Below are 21,328 nucleotides of genomic sequence, written 5' to 3'. Positions count from 1 at the left end.
GAGGTCAGACAAGGACAAGTTACACTGATTTGAAATGTCTGTTTTGGCCTGCATGCACCAATTCAGGAATGACCTTTTTGAGTTATGATGCAAGCAGATAACAAAAACTTTTACCATGCTGTGAACCCTGATAGATAATGCCCTGATAATGCAACTTTAGATTCTTTCTAAATCCCACCACCTAAAATTTAATTAATGTAAGAGATAGCCTCTAAGATTTTTTTTTTACATTGCCTTAGGATGTTTGCAAAGTTTAACCCTCATATTTCTAGCGCAACTTGTGGGAAAGAGCTGCTACTAACACTTGGAGGTAAGATATATTATGGAACAGATCTTTATCAAAGGCACGAAATTGTGAGTTCTACAAGAACATTTGATACGTGACATGTAGGCTGGTATGAAGTCGGAGGTAGTAGCCTTAGTTCATGACTCACAGGTTACTTTAGACTATTCTGATTCATTTACCGCCTTTATCTTGTACCTACTGGTGCTCACACATGCAAACACAGTCCTTCCATCTCTACAAAGAGTATTGATGTAACTTACTGTACATGTGGGCTTAAAACATGAAAAAGAAGTTGAATATAAAAATCTACAAATGGAAGAACTGGAAACATCTCATCAGCTATGTGTGTCAGAAAACATCACATGAATGTAAATAGCGTTGGCATTTACATCAAAGATAATCCATGTCAAGGCTGACAGTAGTGGAATTTCCATTCACATTTCCCCCCTTTTTCTCACACTTTAAAAGCATGACTAGAATTCTGAAACATGACTGAAATTTGAAAAAAAAAAGAAAAAAAGCTCAAAATATCTCAAAAAGATTTTTCCATTTGTCGGAGTAGGACGAATTGGTGTGTCGATTAAAGTAAGTGTGACTTTTTACAGTGGAAACATATTTGCTGAATAAACAAAGACAACTCTTGATCAACGTGCTTAAGCATGAACCTAGGGCTGTAACTTACTCTTCCAAGAGCGCATATGTTCAGGAAAAATTGCTCCAGACAAAACACTTTTCTGCAGTTAGTCCTTTGTTTTGTTTATCTCTTCATTAGCTCCCAAGAAAAAGACTCGTGAACATCATGGCACACATTGTCAACTCCCAATACTCATACAGATATATCTGGAGGGAAATCCTACTATTGTTTATTTTCTTGCTGTTCTGTTCCCTATTATTCAGCAAACAGAGATGAAAACACTCTAGGACATTATGCAAACAAAACCTGAAAAAGAGCACTTGCACTGTTAACAAAACGATAAACAGCAATGTAGGCTATCATTTAAACCTCATATATCCACTCAGATTTTGTAGAAACTGATTTTAGATACATACAAAAACATTCTACATGTACCTCCAAGTCATGACATTTAATCCCAGTTTCTCTTGTTGTATTTTAGTTTTAAGTCTGTTGAAGTTCACAACTCGTCTCAGACATGTCTCTGAAAGAATCCCAAATTCACATATCCTTCTTTCTTCATGTTTCCTTCCACCTTTATGAGATTCCCAGTTCAAGATGCTCTGAAGCATCCCCACAGCATAATACTCCCAGCACCTTGTTTTACTGTGGGGATAGTGTCTTTGGTTTATACGCCTCTGCCTTCTTTCTCCAAACATAAGCAGCATCTCTATCACCAAAGAGCTCTAGTTTGGTCTTGGCTGACCAAAGGACATTCTTCCAGTATGCATGATCTTTCACCAGGGTGTCCTGAGCTTTCCTTACTGTCCAGTTTGAAGGTGTCTCTGCTATAGAAGTGGAGTTTTTCTTGGTCCATTCCTGTGCTGGACTTTGGAGAGTGTCTTCTTTGAGACTACAATTCCTGTTTTGGCTAAGTCCTTCACTAGTGTCTTGGCAGTTGTTCTAGGGTCTTTAGGCACATCGCTCACTAGATTTTTTCCAGAATCTTTGAAATCTTTCTCTTCCTTCCTCTGCCAGGCTTGTTCTGTTCTGTGTGGCTATCTTTGAATTTCTTGATGATATTTCTCACACCAGTTCTTGACACTTGGAAATGCCATGACAACTTTTCTATATCCTTCTCCTGCTCTGTGAGCATCAGCGATTCTTCTCTCAAGTCAAAACTGATTTCGTTTGTTTTCGCCATGATGCTTTCTCCAGTGACAGCTCAAACTCCTTCTGAATTGTTTATACTGGGTGTAAATTTGAAGATAGTTTCTGAAAGTTTCTGTGTGCAAAGTAAAATAATGTAAGCATCCAAAACAAAACAAGGATGTTTGGAAAAGCTGTGTTAAAATCCTTGCTTGTTTAACAGTACTTGGAAAATAATATACAAAACCTGAAATTTTCATAGGGGGCTGATAATTGTGTCTTCATCTGTGTGTTAAATTTGACGGTTTTGTTTTGGAGTGACAGACATAAATTTGATAATCCAGATTATTCTTGTAAATTTTCCCAGAACTTATGTGTAGATTCTTAATTCTACACAGAATCGTTACAAAAGCAGACAACGATCCAGGCTTCAGAATAGATTGTAGTCATTGTTATTAGAAGCATGTCTCTGGTGTGATAGTGATAAAATGTGTCATATTGTAGGGCTGTGGTCCTCTGACCTCAGTATTGTGGGATAGAATATCAAAGCTGCCTCCGACCATTAACTCCCATGGCTTCATCACACCTCTGACTGCAGCACTCCAGCCTTAATCAATAGCCCCTTCCAGCATTTGGCTTAGAAAAGATGTGAGACATGCCCGCAGAGACCGAGGCATCCCCCTCCTCCTATTCTTTCACACCCCTCTCTCAGCATCCACACGACAAAAAGAAAGTGAGAGCAAGAGATGGGAGTGTAGGGGGTTGTCAGTCACACAGAAATAAAAAGACAGGATGAAGCCTTTCCTTTCCCTTGTGCCCTGTTAGACCTCATTACAAAGAGGGGGGAGCTTAACACCCCCTTCCTCTTAAGCACAGTTGGATTGATCCACAGTGGGGTTCACATTCTGAACCAAAGCAGGCTCATCCACATGGATTGCAAGCAGAGCTGGGATAGCGAAAGACAAGAATGGAGAGGTGTTTCATAGTTTTGGCTTACAGTAACAGACTCTTACTGTGTTTTCACAAAAGGCACCGAGTTATGAAGGGACTGTTTCAGCTTATTTTGGACTGTCTTCTCCATCATGATAATTATTATGATACGTAAGCTATTTTATAGCACCTTAGAAAGAGTTTCAAAGTGTTGTGACAAACAAAGCAGAAACGGTGCAGTCAGAGGTCCAAACAACAACAAGAAGTCCAGATGCCGAAAAATAATTTGATATGATCAGTAAAAAGTTTAGCTAAATTTAAAAAAGATGCAAGACACAGCAGAGAAAAAAAGGATGGATTGATGATGAAAGGTTTTGGTGGTTATTGGGGCGTTTATATTGAAATAAAAAAATATCAATTGAAAAGAGGTTAAAGGGGTAAAAACAATAAAGAAATCCCATCAAATACTGAAGAATCAAATTTTGCTTTATAAAATTTAGGTTTTAAAACTGAGTTCTGCACTGATTATCATGTTCTGTGTATCCATAGACATTGCGGCGTCTGAGCCTATTGCTGATTTGCTGCTGAATGCAGAGGAGAGCTGGCTGCAGAGATTGAAGGACCCCTCCACTCCTCTACCTTCCACTGACCAACGCTACGACGGCGGTTCACATGACCTCAACACACCTGTTAAAAACTTGTAGGATTCACAGTATTTTTCTTATCCTGATGTAACCACACAGACTGTAAACTAAATTTCCCACTTAATTTGTCTCTATGCCTCCACAACCTCTGTCTTTTCTCTAACTCTTTACCTTGCCTATTCTCCTGTCACTCAGGAACCCCCTGGGTCTCTCTATCTCGAAGCGGGACAGTCTGCTGGAAAAGTGTGCCATGTTCAGAGAGGCAGGAGGAGCACTGAGCCAACAGCCCTCACAGGACAACGGCCTTGATGGCCCCTTTAGCTCAGGAGCCAGCAAACTAGAGCAGGTACCTTTTACTTCTATTGCACAGTTCAGAGCAAAGATTCCTGGGACAGTTTTAGAACGTTGCTGGGGACAGTTAGAGCTGTCTGAGACAAGTTTTTGCAGCTCGAATTTGGCTGACGCATGTTGCCTGGGATTCAGTTTATCAAAGTGCAAACTGCTGGTTTTTGAACATAGCAAGCAGAGAAATAGGAAATTAAAAACTCGTTTTGATAGGCCAACAAATGTTTGTTAAAAGTAGAATCTTTTGTTTGGTAAATTCTGAATTTAGGAAATGACTACTTTCAGTTAGTAACTTGGGTATAGACAAGACTAAGCCAGTAAAGCATTTTTGGTTTTATATGTGCTGTGAAATTTCACTGCCAGGCTAGGATGGTTAGGACAAAATGATAAGTGATTAGCGCTGTGAACTGACACGCTTTTAGACTGTTGCAGAGAAGCCTGTCACAAGCAGTTACGAGTTTCAACTCATCTTGTTGTAAATCTTTGGTCAGCACTGTGTTTTACATCTTTCATTGCAAAAAATCAAGGCAAAACATTTACAACCCCTAGTTTTCAGGGGCTCAAAGTACCCACAAGATGTTTTTTTTTTCCTTTTAAAATGTGGCTGTTGCAGTAATTAAGTCATCTTTGTTCTTCACTTGCACTGATTATCCTTTCCTGTGTGTCATGTTTTGATTATTCATTTATGCAATTTTATCGTTGGAGCTTAAGATGTGGTGTATCATTTCACCACTCACTGCTTATTTCTTAGGAAACAGTTACTGTAGCCTGAAGCATTATCTAACAGAGATATCAAAGCATGACACTAGTGGAGATTTGGGTCTTAAGATTTTGATTTACTAGTTACAACTTAGAAGAACCTAACAACAGCAAAGCAAACATTAGCAGCAGTGGCAGCTACTGTATATACATGGCAATGTCCAAATTACAAAGTATGTACCTTGTTATATGTATAGCAGATATCTGAAGTAATTTACCTTTAATATTGAGGAGCATTTTAAATTCTCTTGCTATCTTCCATTTTAGGAGACAATGCACCTCTCTGAAATGAAGGTTGGCAACAAGAATGAATCAATAAGTTTGGTTGAAACAAAATCCTGCAGTATTACTCAGCAGTTTATGATCCTAAATCCTCTCTACCTTAATCTGCCGATCTTTCTAATTATTCTTATCTTCATTTCATCAGGTCAAACTGATGCCTCCGGCTCCAAATGACGACCTGGCGTCCCTCAGCGAGCTGACCGACAGCAGCCTGCTCTACGAGATGCAGAAACGCTTTGGCAATGATCAAATCTATGTAAGAGCCAAGGATGCTTTAGCCTCTAAAATGGAATAACACTCAACATCAAACATGCATCAGAGCCCAAAGCACATAGAACACAGAGAGAAATACAAACACATGTTCTCTCTGAGGCAGAACAGGGACACCATTCTGTTTTATTTGTAGAGAGGAGTTTTGTTGATGGTCGGGGAGTCTCACAGTGTGATGTTTGTATCACAATACACTTTCGTTATACCCCTGAGCGTTGCACTGGTTTTCCTCCAGCAAATGTACTTTCAGTGTTCCTCAAGTGTAAACAGTACAAACAGTACTGGCAAAAAACGTACCTGCTCTCTTGAATACTGTTTAACAGTGTTTCCCCTTAGTACATTTTTTGCTCCAGTATTATGTGAAACTAAGCAGTTAAAACAACTGACATTGGAATATTTTTTTTCTATCTGTGATAAAGTATATTACCTTTTATTATTATTAAAAAAGAAATATGCCAGATAAATGCAGTGCTTTTAAAGGTACAGTGATTACATTTTCAATTCAGTTTTTCCCTATTTGGGTCTTAGTTAACCATGCAAGCAGATGGATTTGCCCGTTTCCGTGTTTCTCACTGGCAAATCCATCTTGCAAAGCTCCCATCTGAACAGATTAGGCCCTGTAAGAAAGGGACAGGACTAATCAGGACTGAGAGGCAGTACTTTCGGGCACTGCAGAGTCGTGACGTAAGCAAGACGCGACAAGAGGCCGTTGAAGTTATGGCGGAGAAGATTAGCTTGGATGTTGCTTTAGCGTCATTTTTATCAGAACTTGACGACATTTCTTCTTTAAAAGAAGAACAAAGAACAGCATTGAGTTGTTTTCTTCTCAAAAACGACAAAGTTGTGTACTGACATGTCTACAATCGCCATGGTTCGCGCTATGCAGTTTTCTATGGAGTCACCCACTGACTATTTTTTCCAAAGCTCTGCCCTTTCCCAAACACAGTCTATGGGAGGTTTCCAGATGAATGTATGAAACAAATATAGGTATATTAAGGAAAGTCTCTGGAAGGCAAATTTATTGTATTCAGAGAGCAGCTGTGAAAAATCCGCTGATAATTAGCAAACAGGTATTTGAAGCTGCTAGTGCCTCTCGAGTCCCAAGAACCTCTGGATGCAGGATCCTCCAGAGGCTTGCTGTTGTGCATAAAGCTGTATTTCAGCCACCCTTAACGGATGTCCACAAGGAGAAACAATTACAGTGGGCTCGGAAATATAGGAGGACTTTAGTTCAAACTGTTATATTCACTGATGAATGCTGTGCTATATTGGATGGTCCCGATGGATGGATTTCTGGATGGTTCGTGAATGGCCACCATGTCCCAACAAGGCTGCAATATCAGCAGGGAGATGGTGGAGTGATGTTTTGGGCTGGAATAATAGGAAATCAGTTGGCAGGCACCTTTAATCTACCTGACCTCAGCAAAATATGTGGTCCCAATTTCCCATGGTATTAAAGAAGAACCATGCCATCCAGTGTAAAATCATTTTCATGCAAGACAACGCACCGCCCCATGCTGTAATATATTCCACTGAGGCTTAGGCTGCTAGGCATAAAGGGAGAAAAAACCATGGTGTGGTCACCATCTTCGCCTGATTCTCAGCCCTACTGAGAACCTGTGGAGAATCCTTTGAAGGAAGCTCTATGAGGGTGGACAGCAGTTTACATCAAAACACCAGCTCTGGAGAGAGTTCTGGCATCCTCAAAGGAAATACAGGCAGAAACTATACATGGACTTACAAGTTCAATGAATCAGAGAGTTGTTAAGGTGATATCAAAGACGGGCTCCTGTGTTAATATGGAACTTGGTTTGTAAAGCTGTTTTTGATTGAAAAAGAAAAATTGCAATAGATATCTGTTTTCAGTTCTCAAACACTATTCTATGTTTTGAAACTCTGTTGTACAGAATAATTTGGTACACTGCATTTAAGTTACTTTGCTGAAAAATGCCATTGTCATCATTAGTAATGTTGTCAAATAAAATCCAGATTACAATATACTTGTTGAGGAGCAAAAAATCCTATTGGCTGCTAATTATATAGACTTTATAGGAAAAAAGAAACAAGAACAATATATGCATAATAATTTGAAAGGCAGGGCTGTGACAGCAGGGAGATGCAGCCAACACACAACACACACACCTAGTATGAAAGCTGTGATGGCACAAGCTGCAGCAGACATGTACGGCGGAAGTGTTTGACTATTGCACATGCATATAACGCTATCTTGACTGTTAAAACCAAATATTATTTAGTACTAATGCACAGCAGTGTGCTGAATCCCTTCCCTTCTGTTACTGCCTGCTGACTTGTGTAAGAGTGCTACTTCTCCCCCACATACTTACCCCAGTGACAATTACAAAATCAATATATTTAGATCGATCACAAAGATAAATCCATAACTATATTCAGGACTGAAATGCCTCCATCTCTAACAATGCCTCCACTTTACTTCCCGTTATTTCCTTCTTTGCTTTAGAGCTGTAGTCTGGCCCATAGCTCTCCATGGGGACGGAGCTCTATAAAGACTGGAACCAGATCAATGTGGAGCAGTCCTGTGCTCTGTCTTCACTGCAAGAGGCAGTAATAGACTGTTATTATGGAAACCCAGATGGGCGACAGACAGTAGGGTTAGTCACAGCGGGGGACACAGATAAGGGGAGGACAATGAAAGGGAAGAAGAAAAAGGGAGTGATTAGGATTCAGAATAATGAGGGCTGGTTTGAGGTCCTGTCCATTTGGAAGAAGAAGTGATGAAAAGAAAGGACAGCGAGTTAGAAAAGTATGATTATCTCTGGGGTATGGGAGCACGTCTCATCTCATTATGTGTCACTGGTAGGAGTATATTGCACAGTTACACTATGTTAAGTCAAAAATGAGTTAAATTTCATTGTAAATATGTATTTTCTTAAGGCAGTTGTATGGAATGGACCTCAAACAGTTTCTGTGTTACCAAATGATTTCATTTTACCATTACCTTTTTGTTTCTAAGCTTCCTGACCTTCTATACTGCACATATTAGAGCTCTTTTAGAATGAGGTGAACAAAGCCGAAATAAAGTAAAGGATAGAGAAAGGTGGAGGACAAAGACAGCAAACACTCCATATGCTCCCAGCAGGGTGGTCAGAGACTGGGCTTTGATGAGTGGTCTGTCGCCTTCTGCCAGGAGAGAAGGACCAATGTACTGTTAAACCCCTGAGGAGAGTAAAAAAAAAAAATGAAACTGTGAGAGGATGGGACTGAAAACAATCATGAAGCCTGGATCATTGACAAGCATGTCATAAGATGAAACAACAGTTAACATGGAAGTGGCACTCTGTTCCTGGACAAGTTTTACTTTGTGAAAAAAAAAAACCCCAAAAAACTTGCAGTATAGACGCTGCTCCATGTCCTCGAGCGGTGGGAATTTGTTCAAGTCATTAACCTTGTGCCGCGGCCTAAGGACAGAGCAGCGTGTTACAGAATGTTAGCAATGTTCGCGCTCTCCCAGGGGACACAGCGTAGCTCTCACACCGCCTCAGGGATTCTTTGTGAGAAACAGAGGGTTAGCAGTTCAGTGGAAGGGTCAGAAATTGGTTATTTTTACCTAAATGGCCTCAGGGGTTTGTATGTTTAGGAGGGCAGATCTGGTGTTGTTTCTGAAGAAAGGTCATTTGTGAGGTTATCATCCCATCCTGACCTTTCTCTACCATAACATTACCATACTCTTATGGTAATAGAGATTGCCACTACCATGAATACTGATGTTAAGGAAAGAACATTTCTCTTTTCAGGTCAGTGTAAGCTTCAGGCAGTTTGTAAGTAATTAACCTAACTCCGGCATGTTTGTGTGGCAGAATGAACCGATTGAAGCAGAGCTTGTAACCTAAATAATGAATGTTTTACACCCTTATATTCAACTTCTTGTTCCCTATCAAGATATAAATTAAAGATTAATTTAGGTGTGTTTTTTCTTTAATTTGCAGACCTACATTGGACACATCCTTTTGCTGGTTAATCCAAACAAAGAGCTGCCTATCTACTCCACTTTGGTAAGTATGTATTGATATTACACTTGTTTCATGACAGCTGGAAGGGGCTCTCTAAGTTTTGAAATTTCAAGTCCATGCATAAGAATCCCTGCCTAAAAATATATTATGTATGCATTTATTTGTGGATTTATACTTTAAAGAAGGTGTGCTTCTGCTGTATAATAAGCAGAACATAGACAGATGAAATGGACCTTGTGGTTGATAAATAATGCAGCCTTCCTGTCAGTGATATGTAGCACAGGGCTGATTGTGCATCAGCAAGGGAAGAGAGGGATCTAGTTTTGCTAGCACATACACAGAAACACACTTTGAATCAGGAAGACTTGATTTCATCTGTAAAGACATAAAAATATGATAAGACACTATCTTTATTGTTGAAATGGGATATATTTAATATGTTCTACAGCTACAGAGGACTGTCAGTGAATGACTCACTGCCATGCATGCCACCTCAATTTAAACAGTCATTTTGAAATAGCTGATTTAATGCCAGCTTAGCACTTGCCAGTGGACTCAGGAGGGGCTGGATAGAGGAGGAGACATCTTCTCTTGCCATGACAGAATGAAGCCAAACCCCCCCTGGCTGTCCCGGTCCTGTCTGAGTCTGGATCCTCTCCAGGCATCCACACCCGACTGTGAGAGCGTGTGGAGGAGCAGGGAGGAGCCAGAATGTGAAGGACATATGTCACAACATGTGTGATCTGCTGGCCGTCTGTCACCTCCTCTGTCCTCTTGGACCACAACCCATCATCCCTCTGCCACAGCCACAAATACTGCACAGACACTCACCTGCTGAGGAATGATTTAACACAGTCATCTCAGGGTTCAATGTGACGGTCAACTGGGGGTTGCTGTCTGATGTTTCTTAGTTTGTAACAAAGCTCCAAGCTTTTACTGTGCTAAAATTTCTTATTCATTCCTCCACTGGTATTAATCTTGCAACAACTGTCTTCGAAATCCTGTTTCGGCTTTTATCATTCTCCTTTGATGAAGTACTTTCTTTCACAGGTTTCAGAACATCTGAGTCTTTGCAAAACTAAACTGAGCATTAAAAATGCAAGAGTCCTCTTTAAGAAACAGAGTAGAGATGTGAGCTTCTTTCTGGTCTGGATGTTTTTTCCTTATCTTTTTCAAGCCTTAGTTATGAAGTACAATTTCTAAAATGTCATTTTTTAACTTTGCAACCATATATTTACTTTTCAAAGTGGGTTTCACCAAGCAATAATGGCTTTTCATGTGTGGAAACCCCAATGTAAAGGCTTTACTGAATACTTTGATCTGTGTTTAGCTCAGCTGCTAGAGCAGGCACTTGTTTACAGAGACTACAGTCACAGGTTTGAGACCTGAACTTTGGAGCATGTCTTCTACCACTTTCTCAGCCCATATTTCCTCTGTACCTCTTCAGCTCTCTCATCAAAAGCCCTTAAAACATCCTTAAAAGATAGTAAGTGTAACAGCTAGAGAAGCCACAAGAGAGGCTTCATGGTGGCATTTGAGTAGAAGGGTTAACCATGGTACAGTCTGCTACACTGACACAATCCGGTGAATGATAGACCCAAGCTTGGTCGACCAGGCAAGGATGTCTGATAATCTAAAATGTGAAACACCTTCTGATCTAGAGTGCGCTGAATCATTTTAAGAAACTGTCTTAACCCAAGAAAAGCTTTGGTTACGATGGGACTGCGTAATATTGATTTTTGCTTATCTCTGGTATTTCTCAATTCATTAAAGTTGATGGCGATATTTAACATGCTTTTTTGTGTGTGCAGAACATCAAGACAACCTTGGCAAAGTGGCAAACACAAAACATATCCATCCTAGGAGCAAAAATTAAACTATCTGTAGTTGAGAATTAAAACTTCTGTCCAAATGAGTAAAAGATGAGATCCACACTGGTATAACTGATGTTGAGCGACTTTATGTCCATGTTTTAGTCCATTTCAATCATTTCTGTCGCTTACGGCTAATGTTAGCCAACATAATGTTGTCCCAGAATGCCTTGTGATGGGCCTTGGCAACCAATGGCAGGCTGTTCTGTTGCTGGGTCATGTTTTCTCAACCTGCACATGTCTAAGTAGGCAGATCATGGCTGAGACAGCCTAAATAGCTCATAGTAGTGATATGTCCCTCTGTGTCACTGCAGAGAGGAACTGCTTTGAGAAATGGCACAAATAGAGCCAATACAAAGGAGCACAAAAAATGTAAATGTCATTTTTTGAAGTTTTCACAGAATTATCCCTTTTTTTTTTCCAGTTTTTGGTCCCAAAGACACATTTGTGCACTGTCCTTATTTTTTACTGTCACGTTTAAAAATCGTTGATTTTTTTTTTTTCCTCACAGTCCCATAACTTTTTAAAAATTTAAGTGATATTACTGGATAATCTTAAAGTCCAGGTTCTCCTGAAAAAAAGTATGTTTAGAGCTTGACTGTGCACCACAGGGTTAATATTTAACAAACTTTTTTGGACAGTAAGTCCAGGCAAGACAAAGGGGTTAAAAAATAGGGTAAATAAAATGTATTTGCAGGCTGGTGAATTAGACAGTTAGTGAGAATAGACAACTTCATTGCCTAGATTTTTTTTGCACCAATCTTTCAAAATAAAGGTATCTCATTTGTTTCTCATACTGAACATTTTCAGGACCCTAATGTTAATCCAATAAGGTAAACATGTTTTAAAACGTGGGATCCTTTTAAGAATGAATATGAGAATTATTAGCTAACTTGAGCTAGTTTGTTGGTTCTGCTAAAACTCCACGTAGCAGGATTTTCATATCTGCTGAAACTGATATAAAATAATGGTTGTGCATCCTTTAATGGGCCTGGTTGAACTGATTGATGAACCATGCTTTGTTGGTGAGTGTGACACTATGAAACTTACACAGGCGAGGAAAGTCATTCAACAATGTGTCACAGTTTGGTTGAAACTTTATCCTCTGTCTTAGTCATCCCATATGTGTCTTCATGTTACATAAACTTTATCTGTCTTTTCTCTCACAGGTGAGTCAGTTATACCTGAGCTCCACGGGTCGTCTGTGCTCCTCTTTGCCGCCACACATCTTCTCCTCAGCAGAGCGAGCGTACCACATGATGCTGCAGGAAAGGCGCCCACAGTGTTTCATCCTCAGGTGCAGCTTTCAACACACAAACACAAGCTGGGACAAAAAAACATCCAAATAGCTAAAAAGAAATTTGTCGGATAAAAATAGCTGAGCCGGCCACCTGGTTTGTTCACACCCCTCTACCTCACACCTGTTCTACACTCCCTGTGAGATTAATAGCTCTCAGCCAGAGCCGAGCTGAACACCTGAGCGTTCACACACAGATGGAGGTTTGCTGGGAGCATTACAGCATCACGCTCTTTGTACTCGACTGGACGGAGGCAGCTCCCTGATTGCAATTAAACCCTGTTCCGGTTCTCCAGTGGCATTCCTGCTGAGTTGTAACCAATCTGGCAGAGAGTTAATGCACCCCAGCCACGGGTTATCCATCTCACACAAACAAATGCGCTTGCACAGGCAAGGACATTACACCTTGCATTCTCATGCACAGCTTGCTTCCTCAAGTCTTTCCCTACTCCACCTCACCTTTCTTACTTGTTTCTCCTCTGTCCCAGCCTCCCCCCATATTTCCTCACACATGCACTCAGACATACACTCCCGCACTCCTCCTCGTTTACAGGCAATCAGCGGCCATCATCCCCCCGAGGCCGGTGCTCTAACAAAATGCCCTTGAAATCTAATAAAACCAGTAAATGAAAAGAGAGCAGAAAGGCCATTGGACCTCACACTCAGCAGGGCTGTTAGTCAGAAATAAAGCTGCACACAGACAAACAGCACACCGCAGCACAGAGCGGTTATTAGTGAGGGCTTCTGACCTTCTGAAGCCATCTGCTTGGTGTTACTATTCTGTTCTCAACTCTGCATGCCGGTGAGTGTCGGATCATGCACTGTAGAGGTACCTTATGCCACATTCAATATCAGCACAAGCTGAATTAAAAAAAACACAGGCCTCTTGTGCCAGTTTTGTTGTCAGAGTAACAGCATGTGGAAAGTGGTGGGCAATTGAAGAAAATTAGTTTAATTACGAAAAAGGGCTAGATTGGGGTGGGAGGGGGTCCCTGATGAGGTGATGTCAGGTGGGTGGAGGCATGTAGCTCAAGTGACAGATGTGGAGAAACACCGTGGTGACTAATGCATAATATCTATTCCTCTGAGACTCTTCCATAGAGGTGTAACTCACACAGATGTGGCAATTTTAAACTTTAATGTTTGAATTCACTTGATGTTTAACTCTCTCTGTTGCAGCCCCTCACTGTTATTTCTTTAATCCTAAACTTTTAAGTGTGTTTTAAGAACTGAAGTTTTAAGTCTGAACTGCATTTAAATATTGGTATTGGCTAAAATAATGTGTAAATATGGGTATACCCGAACGGCAAAACAACATCATGCAACCCTAATTTGCACAGATGTATATCAGCCTACTAAAATGCTAGTTATTTGCTTTCTACATAGTTTATATTAATATTTTTTGCTTGAAACAAATGTTATTAGAGCTTTTTTTTGTTATTGTCAACAAACTCTAAAATTCATATCAATTTTTGGACACCAATGTATAAGTCATTCCATTGCCCTGGGGAAGCTCACCTTTTGTCAGACACAGGAAAGCAGGGGCTTTAAGGAAAAAAGTGTCAAAACAATTGTTGTCGTGAATGTCAAACACAACTCTCACCGCACTCAAACATAAAGACAACTTTCCTTCATTCCAGCCAGGACTTCATCCAGATTCTTTTCCTTGTTTTATGTTTTTTGTTTTTTTTTTCTTCAACTGATACATGTGCCAGGACAGCTTACTACATACTACAATTATGTTTGAAGCTCATTTGAAAGATCTGGTTTCCTTTTTAGAATAAGTTATTTAACAAAAGGCTCACAAAAGGCTTACAAAATTCTGCTCTTGAAGACATCAAACTTCAGAGTCAGTGCCAATACCCACAACAACAGCATCACCTGAGGAGTAAATGAAATCTTCCTGTTTCTTTTGTTCTCTTTAGTGGAGAAAGTGGTTCTGGAAAATCAGAGGCATGTAAACACATAGTGAGACACCTTACAGCCCGCTCCAGCCCCAAAGGCCTTGCATTGGAGTCCAGAATGAAACATGTAAGTATGTGCAGACATTGGATGTGTTATATTAAAGATGATTTCACTGAGGAACATGGGGCATTACTGCAGTGTCTTGGATGGAGTCGGTAGTATGAATATAACATTTATATTCTTTCCAAGCGAAAGTACAGACAGAATATTACATGTGAGAAATGTGTAAAAAAAAACAGCAAAAAAAACCTCTGTGTCACTTTTGATTAAAAATCAGATGGTACATGCTGTACTCAGGAAAAAAAACATAATGGAGTACAAAGTAGAATAACAAATGCAGACATTTTCAGGTGGTTTACGCATGATTTCCCTTCTATTTGCTTGCCTTTTAACAAAATGGTATGTAGCAATGTAGTAAAACAGTGGTGTTCTGATGAAGTCATCGTTTTGTAGTCGATAACTGGGTCAGCTCTCTCTCTGATCATCCTAGGACACAAAAATTACCCAGTAGTCACTTAATGGATGCATATTGACATCTAGTGGTTGACAGTGGAATGAAAGTAGAATTCCTTTCAGTATTTAAAGTCTGTGTAAAAGAGAATTATGTAGCACTGATATAAATAAGTTTTTTCTGGAATTAAAGTTATTTCTTAGAGAAAATTTCAAATATCTGATCAAAAGTATGTATTTATTTATAACAGGTTAACTATATCCTGGAGGCCTTCGGTCATGCTAAGACTCAGAGAAACAACAACTCAAGCCGCTTCATCAAGCTACTGACCATCCAGTACTGTGACAAGAGGAGGACATTGCTCAGAGGTGAACTCATGTTGTGTCAAAGCAACAACTGAATGTGAACTGAGTTTTTGTTCGTAGAATTTTTATCAGTTTTGTTGAATAAGCATCTCTATCCAACAGTAACAACAGGCTTAGGGGCATTGTTTGAGTTTTGTTAATGTTTGCACTGGGCTTAAATATGCAGGATGGAAAGAATAAAGGGGATGGAGCTTTTTCTTTATTAAATTCAACATAAATGTTTTCTGCATTAAAATACAACTTATGTTATTAGCTTAAAGAATAATTATTGTTTCCACACTACAGTCTTAGTTGCGTATTTTGTGATGTACTGTGTACAGACTGACAGAGCACAATTCTCAACAAATCCATGGCACATCAGCACTTCATGATAGTTTTTGATGCAGTTTAGTTAACCACCAGCAGGTGGCAGTAAAAGCCCATGACTTTGCCGTTGTCTGTGCTCCATATCTGCAGGCCTGTTCACCTTATTTCACCCCACTTAATTTGATCACTCAGCACTGACCATTAATAAGTGACAACAGCTTGAATTGTCAGTAGTACTGCTATCAGCACTGTGTTTGCACACCTGGTATTAAAGTATAAATCTGATGTTACAGCTCGTCTGTACACGTACATGCTAGAAAAGTCCCGTCTGGTGCACCTGTGTCCTCACCAACACAGCTTCAGCATCTTCTATCTGATGGCTGAGGGCATGTCGCCCGAGGAGCACAGCGGACTTTACCTCAACAATGTCCTGGCTCATAGGTATGTTGTGCTCAGCTTCTGTTTGTGTGGTGATAGTTTGTTGCTGTCATAAACAATTAAAAATCAATGACTTTGACATGATACACAATGCATTAGATAGAAGATAGAAGGTTATTAGAAGCTTTTACCATCTGATTATCTACACATTCCTGCTCTTGTTTATGCATTTATCTGTTTGTGCATTCCTTACTCTTACAGACTTTTATCTGTGTGTTTTTGTTTGTCTCTACTCATGCGTATTCTAACTTGCAAAGTGACTGTGAGTGACTCTGACTGTTCTGTTATCCTATGTATGCCACCAGTGTGATAACCACTGACCTGAATCAGTCTGTTTTTGGAGCTTGAATGGCACGCTAGCACCCCCGGCATAACACAAACCCATTTTTCTTAGTCTGCTTGATCAAGCTCTGCAGGTTTCAAACCCTGTTTTCCATTATCCTCATAATAATAAAGGGGCTGTATGTAACTGCACAAGGTTAACTAAAATCTTAGCTCTGCTGCTTTAAGGTTGTTCCTTTACAAAGATTTACACACAGATAACTGCTGAGCACACAGGCAAATGTTTGGATCTGGTTCACTTCTCACTGCTCACTGGATATGACATTCACTTTGTCCTCGTATGTTTATTCTGTTTAATTATTTAGTCTAATTGCTTGCTGTGGCTTGCCCTTATTTTAGGTATCTGAGTGGAGCCCTTGCTGGAGAGAAACCTCCAGTTGCCACAGCCTCTACCCAAAGCAGGGAACGCATGGCAGCAGTGAAGCAAGCTCTCCGAGCCGTAGGCTTCAACAAGCAGGTATTGATTGACTTCTGCTCTGCCTGTTTATTCAAAGGTTGTTGACAGCAGGGATCATTCAAAGTGGTGATGCCAGACCACCTGAAATGGTGACTTATGAGGTTAAAGATGAGATGTACCCTGGAATTTAGCTCCTTTGTCAGGGCAAGAAGACACAAATGCATGGCTGAAAGTATTGTCACCTTTCATGAAACTCGAACCACATGGGGAACGCACTGTAATTAAAGGTTAATTTGAATAATCTTCTAGATAATGACTTGCTACATTGTAATTTCCAGACTTTTAATGCTGATTAATATTGCACATGCTCCCATTAATAAGTGGTTATAGTTTTCAGTCTGGAGATACTGGAGGCTGTTAATAACACAATAGCATCACTGCCTAAATAAGGCAAAACAAGCAAATATTTTGCAGGATTTTTGTCTTCCTTTTGATGATGTTTTTTAGATATGGATAATACGGCCAAAAGCAAAAGGCATGACTTGAATTTCTGCATCCTGCCAACATGTAGTCCACCAGACGTGTTCCCTGCCCATTATCAGGTTCTATTCTTAGATTCCCAGTCAGCATCTGTCAGCAGTGAGTGACCACCATCTCACCTTTTAATCCTGCAGCAGTAAATACACACAGGCAAGGCTTAGGGGACAGAGGAAGAGAGTGATAGATAGTAGTATTATCAGGGGGCAGTAGTGTCCACTGGATGAGACAGCACGTCTAAGGGACAGAAGAAGGAGTAGGGGGGAGTAGGAGTGGAAGTGATAGACCACCCATTGGTCTCTGTCTAAGTCTAATCAAGGGACGACTCTGAGTCCAGACCCAAAGGTCAATCGTCATTAACGCTCCCTGGTGCTCCTTTTCTCTCTCTGGCTCCCATTCTTCTCTTTTCTGAGGGGTGGGGGGTGTCCGTCTGCGTATAGAGTGTCAGACAGAGACTAATGCTCGTGTTTATCTCCCAGATATCAGTTCCAATATCCTGCCTTGAGAGAGTGCACACGCATACATATTCACACACGGTAAGCTCAAACATCCCCCTCTGGTAGAATCAGAGCTGTGTGAGAGGGGGGATTCCATTAAGCGTCCTCTACTCAAGGGCAGAGAGGAAGAGAGAGGGGGCAAGGAGGAAGAGGAGAGTGTGAATGAAGGGAGGAGGGTTGGCGTATGAAAAAACATCTCATTTTCTTAATGGCATTAATGGAAACCATTGAAGGATAAGACTTGTTATTCTACATTTCTGTTATTTTTTTAAAACCACATTACTGATGATCCATCATTTATGATGCTTTTTGTCACTCTGAGTCCTCTGCCAATTGGTATAAAATGCTAATAAATATCTTTTAACATTGATAATAAAGTTATATTTTCTATAAAGGTAAACAGCTGGTCACTGTAGCCTTGAGCAAATGTTAAAACAGAAGGAGCTAGTGTATTTGTCAGAGTCCATTTGGGGCTGAGGATTTGTTTGTAAGGACTTATGTGGGATTAATCATGTAATTAATTAACTTTCCACTGGTGTTAAAGTGCAGGTCATTTACCCTTCTGGGAAAAATGTCTGCCTTTATCCAAGAGAAATACAATTTATCAGCTCATGGCCACTCTGTGTAGAGTGGACAAAATTTGCTAATATGCAGCTGTTGGAATTCATATTTCCCACTGTTCATTTTCTTTTTCTTCTAGGAGGTTGACTCTGTGTTTATGCTGCTATCTGCCGTGCTCCATATTGGGGACCTACGTTTTACTGCGTTGACAGATGCCGACACAGCCTTCCCTTCTGACCTGCAGCTGCTGGAGAGAGGTCAGTGTCCCTGTCACATGACTCGGGTCACATTTCTACCTAGTGTCTGTGGAGGTGGGATCATGGGCAAGGGAGGAAGGGTAAATCACACCCACTCATCTTGTTTACCACGCCATCATCGCTCCTCCCTCTCTCTCTCTTTCTTGGTAGCTTGCCAGCTCTAGCTTAAAGCCAGACAGTCACCTGTTAACAGATCCGTTATTCTCCATCCATCCGTTATCTATACCGCTTATCCCATGCAGCGTTGCAGAGGGCCAGAGCCGATCCCAGCTGTTGCTGGGCGAGACTCCTCTCCTCTTCTGCTAAATTGAAAATGGAACAAAACACTATTATGTACACACTTTGTCTCTGTCAAGGTTAGTGTTTAGCCTCCCCCTGTCTCACCCCCTCATTATGCAACCTCTGCATACGCTCCTGTGACCCCTCACCTCAGGAAGGTGGTAAACAAATGACATCAGTGCCTAAACGGGAAACAGTCACTCGCTGTCAGGGAGATGTGATGTCAAAGTCAGTAATGTTAGCAGAGTGATTCCGAGCTGCTGTCACCTGTTTTTGCTGCTTGTTTATGGGCTCTGCTCAGAAATCCATTGATGACTAATTGCTGCCAGCTCCACAGATCGATTGGACAAGAATGATCTGCAGCAGAGCTCAGCATTTTTTTCTGCGGCGTGATATCATCTTCAGAGAAGGAGAGAGCAGATAGATTTGTGGGATGATATCTGTTTTATCTATCTTCAAAATAAATCTTTTAATGCTAATGTTTTCTTATCATGTGTTCTAATGTATTCTACCTGTTTCTCTCTCTTTTTCACTCTCAAAGTGGCTGGAATGTTACAGGTGTGCTCCAATGACCTAAGCACGGCCCTGACCTCAGATGTTCAGTACTTTAAAGGTATCTCCCACTAGTCTTTGCAATCAGTAAATTAGACAACTGTATTCTATATGTTATGTGTTCAAATGTCACATAAAAAAGGGAAAACTTAGTTTTTGACGAGAAACCTCAATAAATGCAGTTGTGAATATGAAGAATTTGTCTATATTTGAGGGATATAAAATAGATGTGACAAACTGAATCATAGCTTTTTAACTCAAGCACTACCCAGCTAAGACCTCTTTGAGTGTGAATATTTGTCTCCATTTTGTTTTTACACCAAACTATAAAGAAGTATCGATAGTTGTATCAATAAGGACTCAGATTAATAAGGAGTATCAATAAGGGTGTCAATATCAATAAAAATCAGCAATCCCCATCCCTACTCCTGGATGAGTCGTTGTTGCACTCTTGGAGTAATTTAAAAATCTTGTAAATGTGGTCATGTTTTAAACAGTAATACTGACCTTTACTAGCATTAGAGGTTATGGAATTGTGTTGTTTTATACTTTTTAAAAAAAATGTCCTGGCATCCAAAACTGACATTTCAAGCTTTCTAGACGTCCCCTCCACAATATGACAGTTTAACCAGAGGAGATTGTCAACTAATCTTTCTGAAGCACTGGCATCCAGTGGATAGCATGTCCCTTTTGCTATCCAGGCGGGGCCAGACAGACGGAGCAGACTGTGCGATGTTGCAGAATCTCTATAGGCTATTTGAAACATTGGATCCATTCTTGAAACAGCCAGAATACATATATGGTTAGATAGTAGTAAACTAAAATCAGTCACACAAATACTGTAAATCATTGCCTATTCAGGAAGGTCAAGTCCAATTCATTAAATTCACAGAAACTCTTAATTTTTCAGTAAAACTTCCATAAACAGCACTGTGCAGAACTTTCATGCATATTTGGGCCAATTACTGAGCCTTCAGTCAGGCGTAGATGTGGTAAGTAAGCTGCCCTAGAGGCATTGACACAATCCTGGTCCTGCTCTGGATGTCTTTGCATATTAGCAGGGGCATGGGTAAAAATTTGTTGAAAAAATAATGTCCACACCAATACTATGGTGGCCGTTGCAAGTAAGCACGGCCAAGGGTACTATCCAGGTGGACAGAAGGGTTGCCACAAGCCCCTGGTCATGCCATGGATGTGCCAGGGACCCAGAAACTGCTGGCAGTCCCCAGCGTATTACTAAGTGTGTAAGGCCCATATAATAGCGCCCATGTCAAGCTTGACCTTGGCTGTCAAGGAACACACACATAGGCTGACATGTATTGAGCTTGACTCTGGCCGCCCACCTCCACTCTCCAGGCCTGGGTCGTGGCACTTTGGGCCCTGTGATGAATCCTTAGCTCCCTTAATGCCTAACACGTAAACACATGACTGTATATTTAGTGGAACATGAACTCTCTTTGTGATATCAGCCAAATAATTTAGTGCCAGAATCTGGGTTACCATGTCCTTTTCATTTCAGGTGATGTGATCACTCGGCGCCACACAGTGGAGATGTCAGAGCAGTACAGAGATCAGCTCGCCAAGACCATCTATGGACGCCTCTTCAGCTATTTAGTCAACAGCATTAACGACTACCTACAGGGACCAGACGACAGCATCGGGTAAAGCAGCGTGTAGCACCATTTATGCATGTTATGTGTGTGTGGCTTTTTCAGTGTGAACCTTGATTAAGATTTCTCTGGAAGTCCAGGCCGTTGATAAGTCAAACCACAAACACTTCCAGCTAAGTATATCTATTAGCACACAGAAGTAATGTCTGTTTTTGAAAACACTGACACAGAATGATGACACACAATAGACAGTTGAGGTCTGTAATAGTTTACATAGCATGACATTCACAGAAAGGCATGCACACTGAATAAGAACATGCTGAACAACAAGGTTGA

At 40.6% G+C, this 21,328-nt stretch overlaps 1 protein-coding gene across 3 annotated transcripts in view; it reads left to right on the top strand.

Moving 5' to 3' along the window:
• The window catches only part of myo16 (myosin XVI), a 119,569-nt gene that overhangs the window by 46,615 nt on the left and 51,626 nt on the right, over window positions 1-21,328 (top strand). For all 3 annotated transcript variants that reach the window (XR_005993004.1, XM_041807525.1, XM_041807526.1), the window contains exons 9-20: window positions 3,528-3,678; window positions 3,818-3,968; window positions 5,154-5,264; window positions 9,244-9,309; window positions 12,308-12,435; window positions 14,361-14,466; window positions 15,102-15,219; window positions 15,816-15,963; window positions 16,642-16,759; window positions 18,434-18,551; window positions 19,372-19,443; window positions 20,902-21,043. Coding sequence is in view for 2 of the 3 variants with exons in the window: in XM_041807525.1 (XP_041663459.1) it covers window positions 3,528-3,678; window positions 3,818-3,968; window positions 5,154-5,264; window positions 9,244-9,309; window positions 12,308-12,435; window positions 14,361-14,466; window positions 15,102-15,219; window positions 15,816-15,963; window positions 16,642-16,759; window positions 18,434-18,551; window positions 19,372-19,443; window positions 20,902-21,043 (1,429 nt within the window). In the remaining variant the exon portion in view is untranslated. The remainder of the gene's footprint in view (window positions 1-3,527; window positions 3,679-3,817; window positions 3,969-5,153; window positions 5,265-9,243; window positions 9,310-12,307; window positions 12,436-14,360; window positions 14,467-15,101; window positions 15,220-15,815; window positions 15,964-16,641; window positions 16,760-18,433; window positions 18,552-19,371; window positions 19,444-20,901; window positions 21,044-21,328) is intronic.

This window comes from Cheilinus undulatus, linkage group 15 (genome assembly GCF_018320785.1).
Source record: "Cheilinus undulatus linkage group 15, ASM1832078v1, whole genome shotgun sequence".
NCBI classification, from domain to species: Eukaryota; Metazoa; Chordata; class Actinopteri; order Labriformes; family Labridae; genus Cheilinus; species Cheilinus undulatus.
The sequence above is the reverse complement of the archived record's forward strand: the minus strand, read 5'-3'. Positions and strand labels throughout refer to the sequence as shown.